Here is a 24072-nt window from a genome sequence, read left to right as displayed (position 1 = left end):
TTGGATGGCCGGTCTTCTGCCTACAAACGTAATTGCAACACAGACCTTCTTTACAGTTACACATGCACCGCACTTCACATCCATAATGAATGTTTTGCATTATCACTTCCAAATGAACTTTAAAAAATTTTGAAGGCAATGTGCAGTGTATTGTAAAAGGTGTCTTAGGAGAATATGGATTGGCCGCCGTAGCGTAATCGGTAGTGCAAAGCACGTGTAATACGGAGGTTGTGGGTTTGGCTCCCACCAGCGGTGAGGTATCTTTTCGTCTACTTTCATTTCCCTTTTCTTCATTATCTTTACATTTCAATTTAAACAACCGCAAATCTTTAGCAACCGTTGACTCAGCTGTCCAAAAGGGGTGACCAACGAATCGAAAGCTAGCGGAGGCACTAGTGGTGCACCATACATTGGGTCAACATCGGCATCTAAAATAAATACCGTGGTCGTCGAACGCCACGAATTCGGTTCGAAAAACCTATATCGCTACCTGTATTCACAGGAACCTTTTACGCAATAATTGTTCTCATGAGAAAATTTCAGGCAATAATTATCGTCGTTGTCGGCGTCGCAGTGATGTTCCCTATAAAGTCCAAACGTGATCGAAGGCAGCTAACTAATGACAATAAGCACTAACGAACAAACAGCTTTCTGAATTCGGCCTCAGATGCTTGTGGGATGACGCTGACAAGAGGGAAGACTTAGCGTCATGCTTGGGCTTGCAGATTAAGCAACCTAAACTTGAGAATTTGCCACAGTACGCCTTGAAGTAGAGAGCCCGCCTTGCATAACACACTGCATTTTCTTTCAGTAAATTATAGAGTGCATCATAGCGTGCTCGTTCCAGGTACTTCATTACGTGTTCAATTTATTGAGAATATGTTTATTTTAATGTCAATGACTACCCCTCGACGCTCTCTTGAGACGCTAGTTGGAGCAGTTGTAGAGGATGTTAACGCTGAGGATATCAGTGTCGCTTAGTCCTGTTTTGTTGTAGATGGGAATCAACACCGTTCCGTCTTTGGCCATCATAGTGGTAAGTCCTGGCTCACGGGCGAACGCATGCCCACCGTATAGCATGACTGAATCGGTGTCGAAAGGCACAAGGTTGTCATGTGGGCCAAGGTGCAACTTTTGAAACTCGGGGTAGTACTCTGCATGAAGAGAAAATAAACACATATCAAGCAACGAAAATGAGCTCGGAACAACATACCGCCATCTCATACAGCCAGTGGACGTTTCTGCCACTGAAATTTTACTCCCCCTTTTAAACATTATCAGAACCGTATGAAACACTTAATAGCAGCCAGATTTCAAGACAGCAATCCTTACATAAAATTTTAATGCTATATCTCAACTTCCACTGGAAGCGTTTTACATATTCTACACTCGTAACTAACCGAGCGAATGTGCACCGCAAAAAAAAGTAGGTCTTCATTGACACGAGTTCAGGATACAAATGTTGCTGCAATAATCGCACAAGTTAATTGTGAATTCCATTTCGTGCAAAAGATATCTGATCTACCCCCTAGTGTTTATGTACGTAAAGTACAGAAGTAGCGTTTCTCATCCAATTGACAACGTGGTTCACTGGTTATCTGCGCATTCTGGGCCACACTCCAGAATGTGTATATGCCACTGTGACACAAGGATTTAGCCTGGAAGGCGTTTAGCTCTGCACCCTACTTGCCTCTACAAGCACCAGGCATAGCTTCCGTCCTTTTAATGGCCCATACGCGCTCAATCCGCACGTCCGCTCCGCAAGCATGCGGACCAGGGCGGAAGCCTGTCCGATCATCTGGACGGGCTGATGCAACTTTGCCATCCGCATGCCTGCTTGTCTCATTGGCTGGTACGAGGCGGACGGCGGAGAACGTCATCACGGCAAACATGGCGCTTGCTCGAAGCGAAGCGGTGACGCGAGGCCTAGGCTACAGTCGTGGCAGAAACAGTCGATTTTTTCTCATTCTTGTGATTTTTACTACAGTTATGCAGCACCCACGGAGATAGCTATCGAAGGCAGCAAGCTGGTGTACCCTCCCAGGCCTCGTCAGTGCGGGCGATCGCCGACAAAAACAGACGGAGCGGAGGAAGTGTGTTGTGTTTGTGCGAGCATCGGAACAAATATTTCAAGCCGTCGACTTCGTGATTTCTTGTGCCGTGGTTCACGTGTGCATTGCAAACGAGAAGGCCATCCCATACACGTGCGTTCCGAGTACGACATATGTTCAGGGCGTGGCGAAGTGAAAGGTGTCCGATCGGCGCACCCAGCGTACGCGACTTGTATGTGTTCTGTGTATGTGGTTCGTTGCCGCGAAGTGGTGAACGCCAGTCCTTTCCAACCTTTAGAAGTGATGACAAGATCAGTAGCAATAAGATTTGTTGCTTCGGTATTGCTGTCATTCCTCGTGTGCTATACTGCGTGAGCCGTTTTGCCACCTGCGATGCACCGTGGTGACCGCGACGTTCGAGCTGTGTTGTTGCTGTTAGGAAGTGTTCGCAAGATACCAATCGGGATATTCATGTGTCGCAGCTGTACTAGGCGTAAAAGTGCCCGTTTTATGCGATGTGCGTATACTCAGAAGTAGACTGTGCATATGTGTTGCCGATCGCATTTTCTTGTGTAGGTACCCCGATAGAGAAACCCTATCACACCGCCCTTTCAGCTTCGTACATGTGTCGTTTGTTTCAAAAGTTGTTACTGCACTTTTGAAGATGCTTCTATCGGTGAGGGTAATTGAGGGAACATCATAATAGTTACATACGTCAAGACATACTGCGCTGTGCTGAAATGTGGACGCGCCTGAGCATAATGCTATGAATGTAAATTTCTAGCAGCCTTGATTTTTATCATGTGGGCAGTGTTGTGAAGAGCAGGAATTTCTAGATTGCACGAAGTAAATAGCTTTATATTTTGTGGTGCAAGCGGCTGGCATACCCAAGAATGTTAACTGCTTGGTTTTTGGTGGTGACTAAGCACAGAGTCTGTGAAGAAACCAGTGGTATTGTAGATGAATATGGTATGGATGAGAACTGGATACTTCCTTATGATTAAGTACAGATTTACGTTTCCTGACAAAAAACAACATGCATGTAAAAAAATAACAAGACTGAACATAGGTATGGTGATATATTCTGCTAGCAGCCAGCAGAATCGCATGAAAGAAATTTTGCCCAGAGTTCTTCCTCACTGGCTAGCTATGGTCACGTTAGTAATGCAGGCAGAATAAGCTAAACGAAAGTTTGCCGTTACTGTGTGCATCCACCCTATTTCATTCTCTGGTTGTTTTGGCACGAGCCTTCAGTTAATGCGAACAATATTTATCACAAGTACCAGCGTTATCTGACTAAGAAGTGCTATACTTTTTATCCTCATGTTCATTCTGCCCACAGTCATTATCAAATAATGCGTGTTAAACTGACTTGAGCCTGCAAAGTATGTCCATTAGGTGTTTTTCTGGTGAACTTTCATCTAGCTGTAAGCGAACTGCTATCTATCATTCATCGATGTAGGATGTTGGACGCTATTAGTGGCCATCTCGGTGATGTTTATTTTGCACAGGCCATGGTTCTACTCATTAACTGAACAGTTTTCAGCTGCGCTGCCAGACTATGGAAAGAGGAGCCTCACCTCATCATTCTTAAGCATTTTCATGGCCACCGTGCCTTGCGCCTGAGAATTAGACTGCTATCACAATAAAAAGGGTGCCTATTGGCTGTCATGACAATATTCTGAACAGAAATTTTCACAATTATGTCAGCATTAGTTGTGTGATTGAAGACAGCCAATGAGGACGAACTGGTGGCAAAATTTTCCAAGTAACTCTGCCAGCAGAGTATTGGCTCCCTATGTTATATTAGCCGCAATGTTTTGGTCCATGTGCTGCATTTTTTTTTCACACAAATTTACTACCCAGCCAGATAAGACATTGTCAAACCATCAATTTTAGGGACACTTTATTATTATTATGGACACTTCTTTATTTTATCATTCTGGAAATGGTACCCAAGCCCAGCTTAGATTAGCAACATCAGCTTAACGTATGCACGCAGTTGAGTTGCTGCATGTGAGAAAAGAAGTAATTGTGAAACTAATAGTCATTAGTTCAGTAAAAAAACTTATTTGTATTTACATATTGATTGTGTAAGTTGTGCTGTTCATTTTATGCACACAGTAAAGTGTAAACACAAATTGTATGCATACATTGTGTTTACATTCATGTGTGTGAATAAAACAGCACAACTCCTAATATCAATACATGTCACTACAACTTGACCCCATGAAAGATGCTCTATATGGTACTCAGCTGGTCTTATTTAAATTTTATCATGTGATGCAGTTACATTTCTTGCCTGTATGTAAACCAGTTTATGAACTGTATCTGCTGCATGTGAGAATGCATATTTTAGGCCAATGACAGTGCCTGACGCAGCAGCTTTTTATTTATTCTTTGCCATCACTTGTTAGAGGGGTCTTGTTGATTATGCCATCTAAACAACTCGTATAAAGTTCTGTGTTTAATATACTAGCACTGAAATACTAAACACAGCTACACTACTTTGTACACTAGTGAGAGAATTCCACAGTTCATCGTTCTGTCACATGTTGTTCCTCAATCAGAAATGGTGACTGCATTTGGTGTCATGAGTTCTAGGCTCATTTTCACTTGGGCCTTTCGATGAAGTAAAATCTGCCTTTTCAACAGTGAATTTAGTGGAAAGCCACCACTGAACCAATTTCTCCAAGACCAATTACTGCATGCTTTTGGCCAATCAGATTGTGTGCCGAAACTATGTATGATACATAACTTCAGCTACACCAGTAATCACACAGCTGAAGCTGCTACATATAGTTAAGTCATTGATATAGGCAGAGGAAGATGTACTTATGCAACTGTCACTCATCACTTCAAATGGGAATGACCCAAACCTTCGTGAGATCGCAGCCATATGACAGCACAAGGGGGAACTAAGCTGTACAATAGTGCCACCATCTCAGCTGGCTTGTCATGATGCTCTTGCCTGCCGGTTTCTTATTTATATTTAATAGCCCTTCTATGTTATGAATTCACAGCTTTCATAACAGTTACTGCACTAATGAAGGCACTGCACACTTGCCCCTACTGAAAGAGGTATCTGTACATGTAGCGCGGAGAGAATTTATACAGGTAAAAATACGTCAAAGTATTTTAACATTAGAAGATATTCCACCGGCAATGAATGCACGTTCAGAACATGCAATAAGTGCCATGTGAGGAAAATGGAGACGTGTCGTGCCGAAAACCTGCTTGCCTTTTGAATATTGACATCAAGAAAAATTCCAGTCCGTACTTATGTCTTCTGTGATACTTATGTCTTCTGAGATACAAAACGGGTGTTGTGTGTAGTAGTCCATTATATACGTGCTACTCAAGTTGCACCAAACACAGCTATCAATGTGCACAGCATTGGACAAGTGACCATGTATATGTCTGACACATTAAAAATCTCTTGCACTGATCATTCTGAGCTGTAAATGTGAAATGCCTGCTGTTTTCAGCTACAAATAGTGCATATACATATGCACCACAAAGAGCTGATGTGACAAAACAATTGTGTACACCTGAGTGTTATATTGCTTTTCGTGCAGTGCTATGGTGCATTTCATGGTGTCTCAGTTTACTTAATAGAGTTGCAAATTTACAGATTGCTTCACATGTTTATAGCTAAAAACCACAGAGAAAACCTCAGGAAACTACTTGCATTATGGCTGGGAGGTCACAACACGAGTATTTGTGTGGTGTCCTTCCTGTTCAGTGATGTGGTTTTGTACTATAAGTGTAAAATGTCACACCAGCAAAGCTGAGCATCCACCCTTACATTTCAAATGATTTTTTGAATGCTAGGCAGTTATGCTGATAAGCACATTCTGCCAGCAAATCTGCACCACCTTAATTTAAGCACGATGGAGAGGGTTTGTGCATAGCCAAGCTGTTCTGGCGTGCCTGCAGGAATACAGGAGTGCCTGGTGGCACCGTATAGTTCAGGCGTAACAGTGAACAACTAGTAAAGAAATCGACTGATACCAAGCTGACCCATATGTAGGAGCATTATATTACCTAAGCCACATGCTTAGTTGCTTTCAGTGTACTGAAAAACCACAGCTTTGATTTGTCAAGTTATTTTACTGTACTAAGACTTTATTACAGTGCTGTAATAAAGTCTGTACAATGGTGAGCAATGCAGCAAGGAATTAAAGATTACTTGTGATGTGCGGATTTGAATAGTAGATGTGAATGCATACCCAATTCACCAGTATTCTTTTCTTCTGGAACAATTTTATGTTTGGTACAGAGGAGCCACTGTGGCCTCCTGACTGCAAATTACAGTGATCTCTTTCACGGTGCTCATGGGGGTACCATTCATTTGGCTACTTGAATAGTGAATAGATAGATAATGGAGCACACCAATCTTGCAGTTCTATGCAGAACAGCTCGCGCATTATTCACAAAGCTGAACCAAAATAACTATTCGTTGGTTTGTTATGAAAATAAAAAATGGCAATAAATGCTTCCTCACTTTTTGTGCGGGCCTGTCTTCCGCCATATGAGCCTTCATTTCATTGTCATGTGCATGTTAAAGCAGCTACTAATTAAGAAAGGCAAAAACAAAACCACTTACTACATCAACCTTTTCACACCACGAGCGATCACTGAGCTCGCTGTGAAGCTAAGTCACTTAATAATCTTGGTTTGCTGTCAAACAAAATACAGGTACTGGCCAGCTGTTTGTTATGGTATGTATTTTTTCATTTACCTAAAATCTGGCTGTGCATCAGCTAGCTGGGTTGTTGCTACATAAATACATAGATAATGTGTAGCCCATGTCCAACTCACTAAAATAACCTGAGTAGAGCTTACAATAGTTCACTTATCATGTGCATCCGTTGTGAACTTATTTTTCATATATAGAGTGATTGAAATAGAACGCGCATGTATGATCCTGACAGTTTCAAATGGTCTCAAGTCTATCATCTTTGTTTGCTGCCATGGCTGAGAGAGGGAGCATGCCTATTATTGTACTGCTTAATTTTTGTTCACTTTGGTAATCTGTTTCACATTGTGTAAATGCTGAATTAGGTATAATTGCAGTATAATAGGTAATGAAAAGGCGGAGGAACTAGCCTGCAAAGGACATGATCACATAAAATTTATAAAAGTGTTTTTCACTAAAAGTGAGGCTTCAGCTATGGCGAAGCGATATGTACTCAATGAACGGTGTAGAAAATGGTCTTCAACTTCAGGCAATTGCAAGTTTTTGTTCAACATCAACACAGAACTCCAATCAAGGCTACTATAATGTCTACCACGGCATCTGTTTCACCGGCTTAGACTGAATGTTGCATACATGAACAGTCTTTTTTTGCAATGGCCAGAGCACAAATCCATATTGTGACAACTGTCGCACCGTGCAATCTCTAGAGCACATCTTGCTTGAGTGCCCAGCTTATAGAAACGAGCGACATCGATATAAAATGAACATGGAAAAGCTTGTCCAAGGCCCCTTGACATTGATATGCATGTTGGGTTCCTGGCCTTGCCCATCAAAACAGCACAACGCCCTGGACTTATTGCTTTAATGTATTGAAGTTTTCTGTCTAAACTAAGACTAACGCACATAGTCTCATCAAGACTTTCTTTTGCCTTTGCCATCTACCATCATCACCTCGAACACTTACTCTACTGCTAATAACATGACACGAGCTGCATTTTTTTTTTTCATTTTTCTTCTGCTTACCCTTTTCTAGGGCCTTACTTCTCCTTCGTCCCATTCGCTGCAGAGTAGCATGAAGGCGAAAATATGCTTGCTGAACACTCTGCATTTTCAATAAAGAGCTTTCTCTCTCTCTCTAAGTAGTAAAGGGGCAACATATTGGCCACCCACGCTGACAAGAAAGAATGTAATTATTTGCTTTCAAATAAATATTCTGCTTGAAAACATCTCATGAGTATGTGTCTGCATGAGGTGACCACTATACGTACATATTGCTTTTATGCCAGTCATAATGAATTGTACCCACTTGCTGCTTAACCTTCAATTCCTTGCTGCGTCTAAGCACTTATGCACAACCTTTTTACACACGGTAAGAACTTCATTCATGACTGAGCACATCTTCTAAGGTTTTATTTTGTTTGGAAAGCTTACAAGCAGCAAGTATTCAATTTCTAAGAGGCACGTTTAATGCCACACTTCGTCTTTGGTGGTTTTATATATGCAAAAAAAAAAAAGAAAAGGCATTTCATGCATCCAAGTGCTTTAAGCACACTCTTAAAATTGGTAGAGTGAAAAAAACATGAACAAGCAAATGCAAGCATATCAGCAAGGTGTACTCAGAGCCTGACACTCGTGCTGAATAGTAAGGAGAGCTGTCTTGTCAAGCTACGCAGCTGTATTCCGCGACAGTTGTGCGTGTGTTCCGTTTTCTTGCAAACTGTCACTAGCACTACAGAAATGGCACCATCACGCCGAACACGGGAATTTCAGTCGAATCACTCGGCGATACTATCGCTTTCGCGTAATGGACCGCGGCACGTTGGATGATTCGACAGGTTTTGCTCAACCAGCCAAGGCAGCGCGCACTGACAGTGATCGTCCGAGGATACGTGCCATGTTGCGACATGATGCGATTGCAATACATTTTTAAAAGGTGGCGCAGATAAGATGACTGTGCGGTGTTTCGAACAAGGATGACGGCGCCAATGCAACACATGCGGCTACAGAGCAGAATGTGACAGCCTAGAGTCGCATTTTCACCGTGACGCGTAAACTTGAAGTCGCATCTGCAAAAATATGACAGCGTCGTCTGCTGTCAAAGGTAGTTGCCAACCTTGAACACTTTTCTCCACCGAATGGTTGCCAGCTGTCAACAGATCGCGTCGTCCAATCGGAATGTGCGCGCAATCCGCTCGTGCAGATGCAGCGTACGACGACTTTTTCGACACGATCCACCTTTTGGCCTTCCGCCCTGGTCCGCAAAAGGGCGGAGGCGTGTGGAGCGGATGTGTGGATTGAGCGCGTATGGGCCCTAACAGTTCTTCTCGTGGACGAGAGAACGACAAAGAATAAAAGAAGCCGGAGAGAAAAGCAAAGGGACCCGACACGTCGTCTCCCTCTGCACGGACGGTGCGGCAGCCGGACAGTCGCCCACCGGCAGGAAATAAAAGAGATGGCCTCGGCCTGCGCGCTGTGTCTCCCTCTTCCATCTGGTTCATCCCCGCAACCATCGGTCCGGCACCCGCGACGAACTACAGGGGCGAGCATGGATTGCGGTGCGTGCCAAGGCAGCGCGCACTGACAGTGATCGTCTTAGAATACGTCCCACGTTGCGACATGAGGCGATTGCAATACATTTTTTTAAGGTGGCTCAGATAGGATGATTGTGCGGTGTTTGGATGATGATGATGATGATAAGTGGTTCTTGAGGAAAGGGAAAGGTTGACGCTATCTTCTGCAGCCCTTGAGGGAGCACGGCTCAGCGCCAACATGACGGTGCCAATGCAACGCATGCGGCTGCAGAACAGAATGTGACAACCTAGAGTCGCATTTTCACCGTGGGCCATAACACCGAGACCTAATTGATGCAGGCAACGACGTGATGCACGTGTTATCCGCTACTGCAGCTACCTCGCCAACTCGAGCAATCATGACGTCCTTTAGATTCCAACATTGCGTTGGATCTGCGTGTTCTCTTTCGTGTCGGTCCATGTGACCGAGCTGACAGTCTTCTGAAAAACGTTTTGTTTGAGTGAACGTACTGGGATCAATATTTTCCTTGATGATAGTGATGTACTGGTCCCTGTCTGGCCGCATGTGCTCGTGGAAGAATCCAGCTGCGTGCAGAAGCTCGTGCTCTATAAGGGTCACATTAGAGCAGCCTTCTCCCAGCGACACCGGCTGCGCTCCGCCGCGACGACCGACCAACGAGGAGCACCTGCAAGGTATCACACAAATAAGCTAACGAGAAATGAACAAAGGTATGGTGCATATCGTTGGGAATATCCTTGTGTAGAATTAAAAGTTCGTGATCTGTATACAGAAAATTTCGCGAATGTAAGTGTTATTAGCGACTGGTCAGTTATTGCATCGGTAGTCAACACGGTATCTGCTCATGTTGTGCTTATTGTAAACATGCATACTGGGTCCTCTAAATGCCGTTGAATGAGAAATTTTCTCACGTAAAGAAATTTTTTTTGAACATGGTTCAAGGAGCATAAATTATGAGCAAAATACGTATTATTACGATACTAACGACAGATGCTCAAGAGACGAAGCGCCACGGAAAGACGAAGTGGCTGGGCTCTTGGCGCGAGCGAGTGTCTGCCTGGCGGTCAGGCTCCAGTGTAAATAGCGTGTAAATAGCCTCTTTTGTCTGTGTCTTTCTACATGTTATATTCTGGTGGAGTTTTGCGATCGCCGTCCTCTCCACGAAGCTCCGCAGCGGTCGGTACATCGAGCTGGTCACCATGTCTCCCGGTGACGAGACCGCATCAGCAACGGCTGCGGCTCGTGGGACTGCTCCACTCGTAACGGTTGCTCAACACCGCGACCCTGGTGTACGTGTTCTCTGGCCTGGAGGGACACGACGTTGACGAATGACTCAAGCTCTTTGAACGCGCCAGTGCTAATAACAGGTGGCACCCAGCAATTATGCTCGCCAATGTCATCTTTCGCCTCAACGGCTCCAAACTCATGAAGACGAGATAACCAGCTGCGATAGTTTCAAAGAAAAGCTACGCGCTTTTCGGTGACCCCTTTGGGCGCAAGGTTGCCGCGAGAAAGGCTCTTGCATCTCACGTTTAGTCATCTACAGAGCTGTGCGTTTCATACATCCTAGACATCTTGACTCTTTGCCACAACGCTGACGACAGTATGTCTGAAGCAGATAAAGTGGCTAATGTGCTAAAAGGAATCGCTGACGACGCTTTCCATGTCCTTGTTTTCGGCAATGTCTCGGCTATCGACGCTATCATAAAAGACTGCCGTCGCCTTGAACAAGCTCCAGTGTAAGCTCCAAGAGCTGCCGTATCACAAGCTCCAAGAGCCGCCGTATCAACGAGCTCCAAGAGCCGCCGTATCACACACCACATCAAGCTGCTACCTAACACTGCTGCTACATCGACATGTGAAGGTCGACCGCGTCAGACCACCACCTGTGAGGATGTAACCCGTATTGGTCGCTGCGAGCTCGAGGCCGCCTGTTCGCCAGCCTTCTCCGCGATGCCTCTCGATCCGCCATCAGTCACGATTGGGATGATTCAGGCCGTTGTCAGGAATTTGAGAACATGGTTCTCAACTCCGTGTGTTCATCGACTCAACCCAGCGTTCCCCAGTTTTCTAGCAGCCCTCCTCGTCCCCGGCAGTCCTTTTCTGCCAGATATCGCAACCCGTCCGAATGGCGTACCCCTGATGACAAGTCTATCTGCTTCCACTGCTGTCGCATCGGCCACGTCGCTCATCACTGCCGCAACTCATGGCCGCCACGGACGTATGCCCGCGCTTATTCTTTGGGCCTACTGCTCCCTATGCCACCCGCTATGAACCCACTGCCGCTGATGCCCCAGCTCCGAACCTTCGCTACAGTCGCTCACCCTCACCTCGACGCCTTAAGTCTCGTTCGCCCCAACCCCGTCGCTTCGCTTTGCCATCTATCACCTCCCGGATTCAACCAAAAAACTAGGCACTGCCGCTTCTGGAGGCGAAGCTACATTGTCGACCCTGCCCTCAAATCCTCTCCTCACGCTACGTACGAACCAAAACCTTGTTGATGTTGCCGGCTATCCTGTCACTGCACTTATCGATACCGGAGCCATCTTTCTATTATGAGTTCTGCCTTCCGACGAGTACTCAGAAAGCTCCTCACGCCAGTGCCGGCATGAGTTGTCCGCGTTGCAGATGGCGGAACTGTCTCTGTCGTCGGCATGTGTACGGCACGTGTCAGCATCGCCGGCCGCCACACTCCTGTCCTCTTCACCATGATTGCTCATTGCCCCCACGACCTAATTCTCGGATTCCATTTTCTCTCTGCGCATTCTGCTCTTATTGACTGCTCTGCCAGTACCCTTCGCCTTGAGTTGCCGATTCTAACAGAACGCTCTGACAAGCCCTAGTGCCGCTTGTGCCCCACCGGCTCTGTTCGCCTGCCACCAAAGTCATTAGCCTATATTGAACTGTCGTCTTCCCCACCTGTTCCTGATGGCGAGTACCTCGTCACTCTTCTGCCCGACATTTCACTGCAGTATGACGTCATTGTGCCTCACAGTGTTCTTACTATTACTGCTAACCGCACTCGCATGCCTATCTTTAACTTTGCATTGGCAAAGCAAGTTCTACTGCAAGGTAGAAATCTGCCTTGCCAACGTTGATTGTCTCGGCGACCATCAAGTGGCAGCTTTATCAACCGATGGTTCTCCCGGGCTTAGCAGGCCCCTCGCGCCAGCCTCAGACGCCGATTCCAACATAAAGAAAATGGTAGCGCCAGACCTGTCCGCTGCGCAGGCTAAAAACCTGTGCAATGTTTTATCGTCCTGTCAAGACATTTTCGACGATCGCAATTTAGGCCAGACGCTCGTGGTCAAGCACCACATTCCTATTGGCGGTGATACACCTATTCACTGACGACAATATCAAGTTTCTGCGTCGGAACGCTGAGGAAATTGAAGTGAAGCTCCTACAGAATTGCGTACAGATGCCAGTGGTCATGGCGTAGGTGCTGTCCTAGCCCAGCGTGGCCAGGATTGTGTTATTGCTAATGGAAGCTGCCTCCTATCACCATCGGAGCACAACTATTCCATTACAGAAAGGGGATGTCTTGCTGTTGTCTTGGCGGTTGCGAAGTTCCGTCCCTACATCTACGGCCGTCCTTTCTGCGTAGTCACTCACCATCATGCTCTCTCTTGGCTCTTATCCCTAAACGATACTACAGGCCGGCTTGGTCGATGGGCTTTGAGGCGGCAAAATTTTTCATATTCCGTGGTATACAAGTTCGCTGCCTGCACCAAGACGCTGACAGCTTGTCATGTTACCTTGTTCACGACTCTGGCTCCTCAAATACTGACAGTGCTGCTTGCGTTTTAGCAGTATCATAGTTCCTTCATATCGACGACAAGCACCATCGTGACACCTACATCAAAGCACTCATCAACCGTTTTCAACACTCTCCAGTCGGTGCTACTCTACGCCTCTTCGTCCTCTGCGACGGTACTCTGCACCGTCGTAACTTTCATCCGGATGGCGCTGACTTCCCACTTGTAATACCTAAACGCCTACGCTCAACCGTTCTAGAAGAGCTTCACGAGGCACGAACAGCGGGCCAACTCGGCGTATCTCGAACCTATGACCGAGTACGCCGCCGTTTTTTCTGGCCGGACCTTGCCCTTTCCGTACGACGTTACGTCGCCGCTTGTGAACTATGCCAATGACGCAAGCCATCCGAGCTCCTCGCTGGTTACCTCCAGCCGCTCGACATCCCTGCCGAGCCCTTCCATCGTGTCGGCTTAAACTTCTCGGTCCCTTTCCTGAATCTACATCAGGAAACAAGGGGGTTGCCGTCGCTGTGGACTACACGACTCGCTACGCTATAACACGATCTCTTCCGACCGGTTGCGCAACTGATTTTGCTGACTTCCTCCTACACGATACCATTTTGATGCATGGTGCTCCGCTTCAAATGCTCACCGACCATGGCCGTACGTTGTCCGAAGTCATTAATGACATCATGCGTGTCTGCTCTATACAGCATAATACAACCTCCTACCACCCACAAACGAATGGCCTCAGTGAGCGTTTAAACCGAACCCTTATAGACATGCTATCGAAATACCTTTCAACCGACCACCGTGACTGGGATCTTGCTCTACCTTACATTCCTGTCTCGACACTGCTGGCTTTTCTCCGTTTTATCTCTTGTATGGCTGAGAACTGACGCTACCAGTAGACACTGTGCTTCCGCCCACCACAGATTCAACTAGTGATTATACCCGTGATGGAGTTATACCCGTGAGGTTCTCTGGGAGATTTTCGCAGCTCCATCAATTCGCAGCAGTGGGACGTTTTAAATTCAACCAATAGTGAGTGCAGATGCCGCTTTCATCATTACATTTTTAAAAATATACCATGACCATTTCCGCCTAAAAAAGTTAGTGAAAGCTTCCAAAGCTCGTAGACCTTGGGTTACTTATGAATTATTAAACATGACTAAGCATAAGAATGCGCTGTACGCCCATTTTGTTAAACATAAAAATCGAGCTAGTTTGGAAGAATATAAGTCATACCATAATAACCTTACAAGTAAACTGAGAACAGCTAAAAACAAAACTTACTTTCAGAACCGGCGCCTATGCGATCCGGTGTGACATGGAGAAATTTAAACTTTTTACTAGGCCCTGGTAAACCTCACATTATTCCCGATAGCTTTCTACATCAAGGTTAACAGCTACCTGGCACAGCACTAACAGATGCTTTTAACGATTTCTTTGTTCAACAAGTTAATCCCTGTAGTAATTTACAGAGTAGTCATTATGATGCTTTGCCCATTGAAAACATGAGTGCAAAGTCATTTTTCTTCACTCCTATGAATTGTGCTTAGGTTTTTTCTTTTATAAGCTTTGTTAAAAGTAGTAAATCGCAGGACGCAGATGGTATTCAAATTGGACCTGTAAAGCATGTTCTTGACATCATTTGTCCTGTTCTTACATTTACAACTTGATTCTATCGTCTGGCCAATTTCTGAAAGACATGCAAATTGCTCGAGTGCAGCCTGTGTTTAAAAAAAGGTGACAAAAACTTGCTAGGCAATTATCGTCCAATTTCAATCCTACCAGTATTTTCTAAAGGCATTGAAAAAAATAATTCACGCTGGAATAGTATCATATCTTGACCAAAATAATTTGTTAGGCGATTATCAACATGGCTTTAGGAAGCATCGCTCCACCGAAACAGCTCTTTTAATTCATAAAAAAACCATTGTACAAGCGTTCAACAATAAAATATTACTTATAGGAATATATATAGATTTTTCCAAAGCATTCGATCTTGTAAATCATAAAATGTTACTTGCTAAACTGCTAGCTTATGGTATCCGTGGTATCGCCTGGAGCTCTTTGAACCTTATTTATCGCATCGAGCACAATATGTAGAGTTGGAAAGAGAAAAGTCCAGTCTTCGGGCTGTAAGAGTTGCAGTGCCGCAGGGAAGCATCCTTGGACCACTCCTGTTCATAATGTTTGTAAACGATATGCCAGCAAGTTCAGAACGGGCAAAATTTATTTCTTATGCTGATGATACATCAATGTTTATTACTGCTACGTCAGAAACTGAACTACAGCTTCAGGGGAACGGAGCGTTAAGAGAATTTAAAGATTGGGCTGATGCAAACTGTTTGCGAATAAATGCCAGCAAGACAAAAGTTGTTGTCTATGTGCAAAGAGGGAAAAAATTACGAAGTTCAATAAACATGAAATTGATATGGATCAACTAGAAATTGTTAACACGGTCTCTGTCTTAGGCATAACATTCGCTAAAGACTTAAGTTAGAATGATCACATGGAACATGTAAGTAAAAAGCTGTCATCTGCTGTAGGGACAATAGGTCAGTTGAAATCCTTTCTTCCTGTTAAAATTAAAATTTTACTTTATAATACTTTAGTATTGTCAGTTTCTGCAATACTGTAACCTTGTTTGGGGCACTACAAGCAAGGTAAACCTTACGAAATTGCATTTGCTCCAGAAAAGAGCAGTGCGATACATTGCCAATGTCCCTCGTTTATTTTCTACGACAAATCTGTTCTCAAAGTTTGAAATCTTGCCTTTATTCTCTTTATACAACTATCGTTTCATTTTAAGCTACAGGTCATATTTGAAGTCTAATAAATCTATTCTTTTTCTCTGGCCGATTTAAAAGCAAATTGCAGCATCCGTGATATTAGGCATAAAGAGGAATGGCACGTCCGCACACCTCGGACCAATTACGATGAACAATTATTAACACATACAGTACCCATTCCACTTAATCAACTCGCACAGGAAGACTTTGATCCTTTATGCAACTCCAATAATAAAATAAGACTTTTCTGTCAGTTATGCCAATTAGATTAGTATCTCATAAAAGTTTTGTTCACATATTACAGTCATGAGTGCGTTAATAGATATGTGTATATAGATCTGTGTGCATTGCTTGTGCATGTGGTATGTATCTGCATGTGTGTATATATGTATAAATGCAAAATTGTATGTGTATGAATAAGTAGGATGTCTTTGTGTAATTTTTATACTAAGTTTTTCTTTTTCTTGAAAGTGCATTTTGTTTCCAATATTACTTTTTGCAAGTGTTGCATTTTTCGTAATGTTTCTGCAGTGCTCTGCTGTCAAACGTACAAGCGGGTGGGACCCTCGTCAAGCTGTACCCCAGCTTTTAGTCCTGTCTCCTCTTTTTCAATGTGAAAAGAAATAAAAACCATTCATTCATTCATTTCGCCCGTGCTGACCATGCTCGCCAACTTGCGCGCGCTCGTCTGCAAGTGTCTCAAGACAAACAGAAGCACCGCTACGACCTCCATCACCGTGATGTCCATTTTGCGCCTGGCACCCTCGTGTTGATTTGGTCACCATCTCGTAAATTTGGCCTTTGTGAAAAACTGATCTCCTGTTACACAGGCCCATATCGCGTCCTCCACCAAGTGAACGATGTCACCTATGAAATCGTTCTAGCCAGGCCCACGACGTCCTCCACTGTGACAACCAGTGTCATTGTCCACGTCACCAGACTCGAGCCTTACACCTCTCCACCTGCCTTAGATGTTTAATAGCCCAGAGACGGCGCTTTTGCCCCTCCCCCACCCTTGAACGGGGGGGGGGGGGGGGGGTTTGTATTACACTACCATCAACAGATGCTCAAGAGACGAGGTGCCGCGAGAAGACGATGAAGCGTCTGGGCTCTTGACCCGAGCGAGTGTTGCCTGGTGGTCTGGCTCCAGTGTAAAAGTGTAAATAGCCTCTTTTGTCTGTGTCTTTCCATACACTGCAGTATTAAACTGAGAGCCCGTGTTCAGAAAACTCTTCATACGCGGTTCGTAAGAGAAAATCCTGGCCAAACATGCGGCTGGGTATACCATAACAAACGGAGGAGCGCAAGCAGAAAACAAATCTTACGATCGAAAATATTTGCGAGTTGGGCGCCAGGGTCACTGCTAAGAAACTAGTGATACGCTTCAAGTGTTTGTAAGAGTAGATGCCAGAGATTTCTGATGTAAATAATATTAGTGAATACGGTCACCATTAGCAAGCAGCATTTACGAACGAACAGCATTGTAAATACGGACCCTTCTGTACTAATAGCAATACCGGAACGCGAGACCGGTCTGGCATTCGCGTGGTCTTCTGGGATAGAAATTTATGCAAAAATTAGTGTAACAATATTTAATGCCAGAGTGAATGAGTTACCACGAGATTGACGAGTATACATGGACGTCCCTACGATTTCACATGGTTTCACTCAGAAACCACACTTCTGTTATTGATCCTTGCCATTCAGCGTTGTTCTGTGCTATCTGCGATGCGTTTCTTTAGCGCAGCTGGGCACTCTAATTTCACGATTAATTCGTTCTGTAGTACGGTATTTTGAAAGCATAATAGTGTGTCAACAACATAAATGCATGTCATTGCATTTAGTTGACATTTGTAGTGCAATGTTTACCAGTGCTTCATTCAATGAAGTTAGGACGGAAGAACAACCCTTGCTAGTACCATGAACACTCGATGAAAAATTTCGCCGTACTATTCGCCATGAAATCGAGCGGAATCGCTACCTGTCGCACTGCACAGTGCAGACGTCCGCGTAATTCGCGAATATCTCGCAAAGTTTGCTTGTTTGTTGCGCAGTAGCGATAGCTTTCGTGCCATTTTCTATGAGTGAAAAAAAAAGAGCAGACTGCTTCGCTCTACCATCTTGGCACTGTAGTAAGATTAATGTTCGCCCTTGTCAAGCGCGACCTGAATTTTAACGGGGACCTCCATTTAGGTTTTACAACCACTCGTCGGTTCAAGCACATAACGCAAGGTGTCTTATGGTGTTCTCAACAAATAAAGTGGTTGCTGCAGGACATCAATGAATAGGTCAAGCTGCCATGTCTTCGAGAGGAGTCCCCCGTTTTGATCTCATGCACGGTATCGCTGAAGGTTGCTGCACAATGTTTCATATGACTAAGGAGAATGATGCTATGTCATCATGGTCAGCCGATGGCAATCTAATGGGAGCAGGCATGAGCGCGACTTGTAAGCAACTCTTGAAGTCGGAAATGCTCCCTATATAGGGCACCTGCAAAAAGCCTCAGTATCCTGTAGCATAGCCACTGCTCATCTGCGAGAATCTTCTGTGATGTTTAGTACTGTGTGTACAAACAAGATTGACAGGAAGACAACAAAGACGCATACCATTGACTATTTTTAGTTGAGTTTCAAGAAGGTAAAGAACAATGTATGTAGGATTACTATTACTGAAAAGCTGCATGCACAACTCATTGCAGCATATGTCGTAGGATATCGTTCTTGATAAGAAAAGGCCATTCAGCCCATGCGAAATGCCCTGTCTTCTTGCTGGGACAAGCGTTTTTCATCCTGAGCGATTTTACCTTAACTGCAACAAGAAAACTTTGTTGGGTGATCTATAGGTACAATCGTTAGCGAAACAAGAATAGCCGCTCCTCGCAGGCAAAACACTGAAATTCGGCTCAACCGGTTCCCACAGCGTGTGTGATCTCTAGATTTCTTTAAGGGGGATTCGCGTATATGCACTCACTGGCAGAAGACGTGATCAAGCACCAAACTCTTCATCACAACCACTCACCCTTTACCCTTGAATATTCTGATGTAGTCTTTCTCGTTGGTGCGCTTAACAAAGCGAAGGCACGTACCGCTCTCGATCGCGTCCATGGCTTTCCTGATAGTCTCATATAGCTTTTCGATGCCTGCAAATAAACAATAGTGCACGAAATTACGGAACCATTGAAACTTGGTACGTTCAGCATAGTTTCAGCGGCCTCGTTCTCGATAAAGTGCCGTTCAACCATAGCCTTGCAAAGCAACAAAGCGCTCACTAGACACTTTAAGTACTAATGCATCTCATTACAAAAGCCTGTCTCAAGCCGTCCTGGCTCTTCACAACCACTTATATTTTCTTGGAATTCGCAATCGCAGGAAGAGCTTATGCCATCTTTGTCGTCTCCCTGATTCTCTTGAACTGTTGTCGTCTTCATGGTCCGGTTGATCAAATGTTGAACGACCGAACTATATGACTACTGCATAATGGTGTGTCGATTTTTGGGACAAAATGAGCGTAGAAACGCAGAACTATATGCGTCGAAGTCAGTATAGTAAACCTACCGACATCATCTGGAAAGGGGATGGTAGTAGGATGTCTTATAACCACTGCATCGTAGCGCCGGTTAAACATTATATGGTTATTTAGCGATAAATGTCAGCGAAATGCATGAGCGCGTCGTACGTCTAAACTTTTTGAGGTCTCGGATCCACGGTTTAAACGTCTTTCACCCCATTGCAAAGCGCTGTTGCGGTCCAATAGTTTGTATATATATATATATATATATATATATATATATATATATATATATATATATATATATATATATATTGTAGCGAAGAAGACAGACTGCTAGTGGGCTCAGGGCTACTGTATCTAAACGCTAGTGGGTCGAGCGCTCTCGCTCAGCACGACAGGTGACGACCAAGACCTCGAGGTGGGACGGATGGCGCTTCGTTTCAGCATGTCGGCAGCGGGGGTGCCGATGATCTGACGTTCGGCGGAAGAGACTTGATAGGGTCGACGACGCACGGTAGAAGTCTGTTCCAGAAGCGGAACAGACTTCTACCATCGAAGGAGGCTTTATGCTTGGACAATAACGCCATTAACGTCTCCCTCTGCTTTAGCATCAGATCGGAGCTGCTTGCACTAGCGAGAACGGAAGCAGGAACCGTATCTATAGCGGTTGTCGAACTTCAGTATTCAAGGCACGCACGGGGACAGGCTGAATGTCGACGACGCACGTGACAAACAACACCTTTAGGAAGCAATATGGGCTCATTGGTTCTGTTCAGTACAGCCAAAGTGGCCGTACCCTTCGTGAAGCGAACAAGGCTGGGTGCTAGTGCAATCCCTTTGGATAGGCAACAGGTGGACGGCACAACTAGAGCGTTACCATTGGTGATGTCAGAGTTAACTGCAAGTATACTCGTAGCAAGGTGGCACCACACAATCGTCAGCAGTTCTTAAGCGATAGTGCGATTGGTACACGCCGTCTGAATTATCGATGTCGGTCAAATGAACGAGGCGTTGGCGGCACGAGATGAAAGCAGACGCAGAAGAAGATAGTCCCACCCTAGAATAAGCATGTGAGCACAAAAAGTCAGCACTGCGAACTGAATGTGGTGGCATATCCCTTCAATGGACACTCGAACACTGCGCCGGTGGCCAAATTACATACTTGCACCACGTAGAAGAGGGCCGTTTTAAGGTGTAACCGTGCGTAGACTAGCGCACAAGTCAGCGTGAATAACGGAAATAGCAGCTCCCGTATCAATCAATGCCTGAACTGGCACACCTTCTACAGACAATATTAAAGTATCGGCCGGGCCCTCTGGAGGAATTGTAGTATGTGCGCGCAATCTGCACCATCTTGTTTTCCGATCGGTAGTCAAACGTGCGGTTGGCCGGTTGCAGGGGCGATGTCGAGCGTCGGAGAGGGGAGGAAGAGCAGGAGCGCCCTGGACGTTAGTTGCGAGGCGCTTCGCGATTGGAAGGCGGAGAAAAGGCGCGTGGTGCAGGCCGGGGGGGCTCCGGGACTCGAGCCCCCTCCGGAGTTATCCGGAGACGTATAAGGGCCGCACCCCCAATTTGACCGCCATTATGAAAAAAGAAAGACATCCAACCGAGAAGCAATCGCATTCTTTGCGCTGATTCTGGTCGGGCTCGACAGCGAATTGTCGCGCGCAGCGTACTTTCGCGCGTCGCTACTGGATGACGAGAGGAGCCAATCGCGGAGGTTTACGGCGGATTTCATACTCGTATTGGAAAAATGAGGTCAAATGGCCTGGCTCGATGAAAGGCCCGTCAAAATCGCGACAGAAAAGCGCGGCCCTTACACGAGTCTATACGTCAGTTATAGTGGCCATATAAATAGTAGTAAATATCCACCTAAAATAAAAATAGGAAGCATAGTCTAATGCACGGACCATGTAAACCTCTAAATACCTCACTTGATGACCTCGAGCACTCGCTTTCACCACGCAAGCATTATCAAGAACGCCGGCAGTGGAGATGAACGCTTCGTACAGCCGCGCGACTCACCGTAACTCCAAAAATTAGATTCATCCTCATTATCTGCCTATATTTATGTGCACTACAGACGGCCTCTGTCAGTTATCTGCAATGACCTCTGTCTTTTAATTCTGCAACACTAGGGGCGCGGAAAGACAGCCCCGCAAGGAATACAGTGCGCACAAAGTTAGCAGCCATCCCTCCCCGCCCTTCATCATTGCACCCACCAATGATTACCAACATTTAGATATGACACGCGGGCCACATAAGCGTCAACCGCGCACAGTCATTCACAGCTACGGCAGGGCTAGAGGAGAAGCGTGCTCTCCTTCCCATTCGCGTTTCATTGCGTGACCTACAACTAACCAGAATATTGAGCGCTGGTGGTGGATGGTGGCTTGATGGGCATTATCTTAAGATAATGCCCATCAAGCCACCATCCTTTTCCGCTCACTGTTACGTTCTGTTTCCCGCACCCACAGTGTATGGGTTGCTTTGGATTGCTTTTGGATTTAATACGGAACATCACGGTAACGATAATAGCGAAATTTGCCTGGAGTGTCGATATAATTGCTTTCGCCATAAAGCGAGAAATAGAAAATTTTTAGCAAAGGGTATATATATATATATATATATATATATATATATCCTTATGGTGTTCTTGGTGTCACTGTTTGTTGGCTTCTTATGATATATATATATATATATATATATATATATATATATATATATATATATATATATGTATATATATATATATATATATCATAAGAAGCCAACAAACAGTGACACCAAGGACACCATAAGGTAAATTACTTGTACTTACTAATTGAATTAACGAAATGATAAATTTATGGAAATGAAAATGGATGAAAAAACAACTGGCCACACGTGGGGAACGATCCCACGTCTTCGCATTACGCGTGCGATGCTCTTACCATTGCGCTACCGCGGCGCCGTTTTCCCATCCAGGACTATTTATGTTTTTACAACTATATCTAACCTCTGGGAGTGTTAGCCAGCGCCACCACTCACAAACCTAACAGCGGATATGGAACATCCTTTCTGCCGCAGGCGTCACGAGTAGGTGATCGTTTTGGGGGAAGGCAACTGGTCAATAAACCCACATATGCTACCTGAAGGCATCAATGTTGTCGGATTCGAGCCTTCGTTATGTAATGAACGAGAAGACAGGGAACCGAGGGGCCCATATATATATATATATATATATATATATATATATATTGTGCGACAAGGTTTAGGCAGGCACACTCTCATTTATTCTCTCGAGCGAGAGCCCCACCACCAGGCCCCAAATCGGTGATGATGAGAATGTACAGATGAGAATATAACGCGTAGGGATAATGCTCACACTAATCTAACACTAAGTCGCGGCCAGCCAGACCGCGACTTAGCCAGGAGGGAGGCGCCGAACGAATCGTTTGAGACGCGAAACGTGAACGATCTCCGAACCACGATAACGATGGTCGGAAGAAACCTCGACGGGAGTAACGCGATAGTTCACTTGGGATGTTTGTTCATTAATAATGTAGGGGCCAAGGAAGCGCGATTCAAACTTCTCACACAAACCGGGTGTACGAATGGACGTCCAAAGGAGCAATTCATCTCCAGGACGAAAGGAGACGTCTCGACGAGAGATGTCGTAACCTTGCTTGAGGGCTAGTTGACTGACTTCTGTGTTGAAGCGAGCACAGTCACGACATTCATCAAGTCGCGAGACGAACTGTTCTGGTATACTGGCCGAGGTGTTAGTTGGGATAGTTAAGAAAGCGGCGTCGATGGGGAATGTCGGCGAACGGCCGTAAACGAGGTAGAAAGGTGAGTACCCTGTAGTTTGTTGGATAGCAGTGTTGTTAGCAAACGTCACAAACGGTAAACGTTTGTCCCAGTTGTCGTGGCTTGGCCTGATATACATTCATATCATATCTGTTAGGGTGCAATGAAATCGCTCTGTAAGCCATTTGTTTGAGGGTGGTATGCCGATGTCGTCTCATGAACTGTGCCACAAGCTCTGAGTACTTCGATCATTTGTAACATGAAAGTCTTGCCGCGATCACTCAACAGTACACGAGCTGCACCATGACGCAGCACAATTTTTTCCAGAAAGAAGTCGGCAACGTCTGAGGCCGAACTAGAACGTAGAGGTGCGGTCCCATGCGTTGTAAGACTGCGCAGTGATAGTATTCAGGGACCCGTGAATTGCAGGTGCCTGCTGTGGTGGCTGCTGCAAGGGTAGCACCAGAGAGGCAACCTGAGCATAAATAAGCTGGCGTAGGAATGGGGTGCGGGCTCGGGATTTGCGGACACGTCTCTGCAGCTATTTCTTCCCTCACGATATGGCGTAGGCCGCCACAAGGAGGGGTCATATGGACCTCAGGAGGGGTAGACGATGTGTGGGCGTGCAGTTCCTCATGGATGATGGAGCGAATCAGGGCGCGTAGCTCGCTGTCGTTGGACGCCTTCAAATCAGATGTGTCAGGGTGTAAGCGAAGAATATTAATCTCATCGAGACGTTGACACGTACTGATAATGTCTGTGACGGTAGTGGGATTCAGCAATACAAGAGCGTTGAATGCCAGAGTCCCAATGCCCTTGAGCAGGTGGCGTACACGGTCACTCTCTGCCATCGAGGTGTCCACGCGGCGGCAGAGGGCCAGCACGTCCTCCATGTACGAAGTGTACGACTC

General features: G+C 45.3%; 1 protein-coding gene across 1 annotated transcript; it reads right to left on the bottom strand.

Moving 5' to 3' along the window:
* Positions 1–899: 899 nt before the first annotated feature.
* Positions 900–24054, bottom strand: LOC119444702 (astacin-like metalloprotease toxin 5). The gene is made up of 4 exons (XM_049664708.1): positions 23910–24054; positions 18878–19061; positions 9795–9970; positions 900–1154 (listed from the first exon to the last, which is right to left on the bottom strand). The coding sequence occupies exons 1-4, from the start codon at positions 24052–24054 to the stop codon at positions 928–930; spliced, it is 732 nt and encodes a 243-aa protein (XP_049520665.1). The 3' UTR covers positions 900–927.
* Between the last annotated feature and the right edge of the window lie 18 nt (positions 24055–24072).

Source organism: Dermacentor silvarum, chromosome 3, assembly GCF_013339745.2.
Source record: "Dermacentor silvarum isolate Dsil-2018 chromosome 3, BIME_Dsil_1.4, whole genome shotgun sequence".
Classification (NCBI taxonomy): domain Eukaryota; kingdom Metazoa; phylum Arthropoda; class Arachnida; order Ixodida; family Ixodidae; genus Dermacentor; species Dermacentor silvarum.
This window is presented reverse-complemented; position numbering and strand designations above follow the sequence as displayed.

Excerpts from the sequence above, each read along its gene's own strand:
- LOC119444702 (XM_049664708.1), bottom strand. The coding sequence starts at position 24,054 with ATGGAGGACGTGCTGGCCCTCTGCCGCCGCGTGGACACCTCGATGGCA. Across the intron at positions 9,971-18,877 it reads AGAATATTCAAGGGTAAAGG|GTGCTCCTCGTTGGTCGGTC; the intron begins GTGAGTGGTTGT and ends GATACCTTGCAG. Across the intron at positions 1,155-9,794 it reads CAAGGAAAATATTGATCCCA|AGTACTACCCCGAGTTTCAA; the intron begins GTACGTTCACTC and ends CTCTTCATGCAG.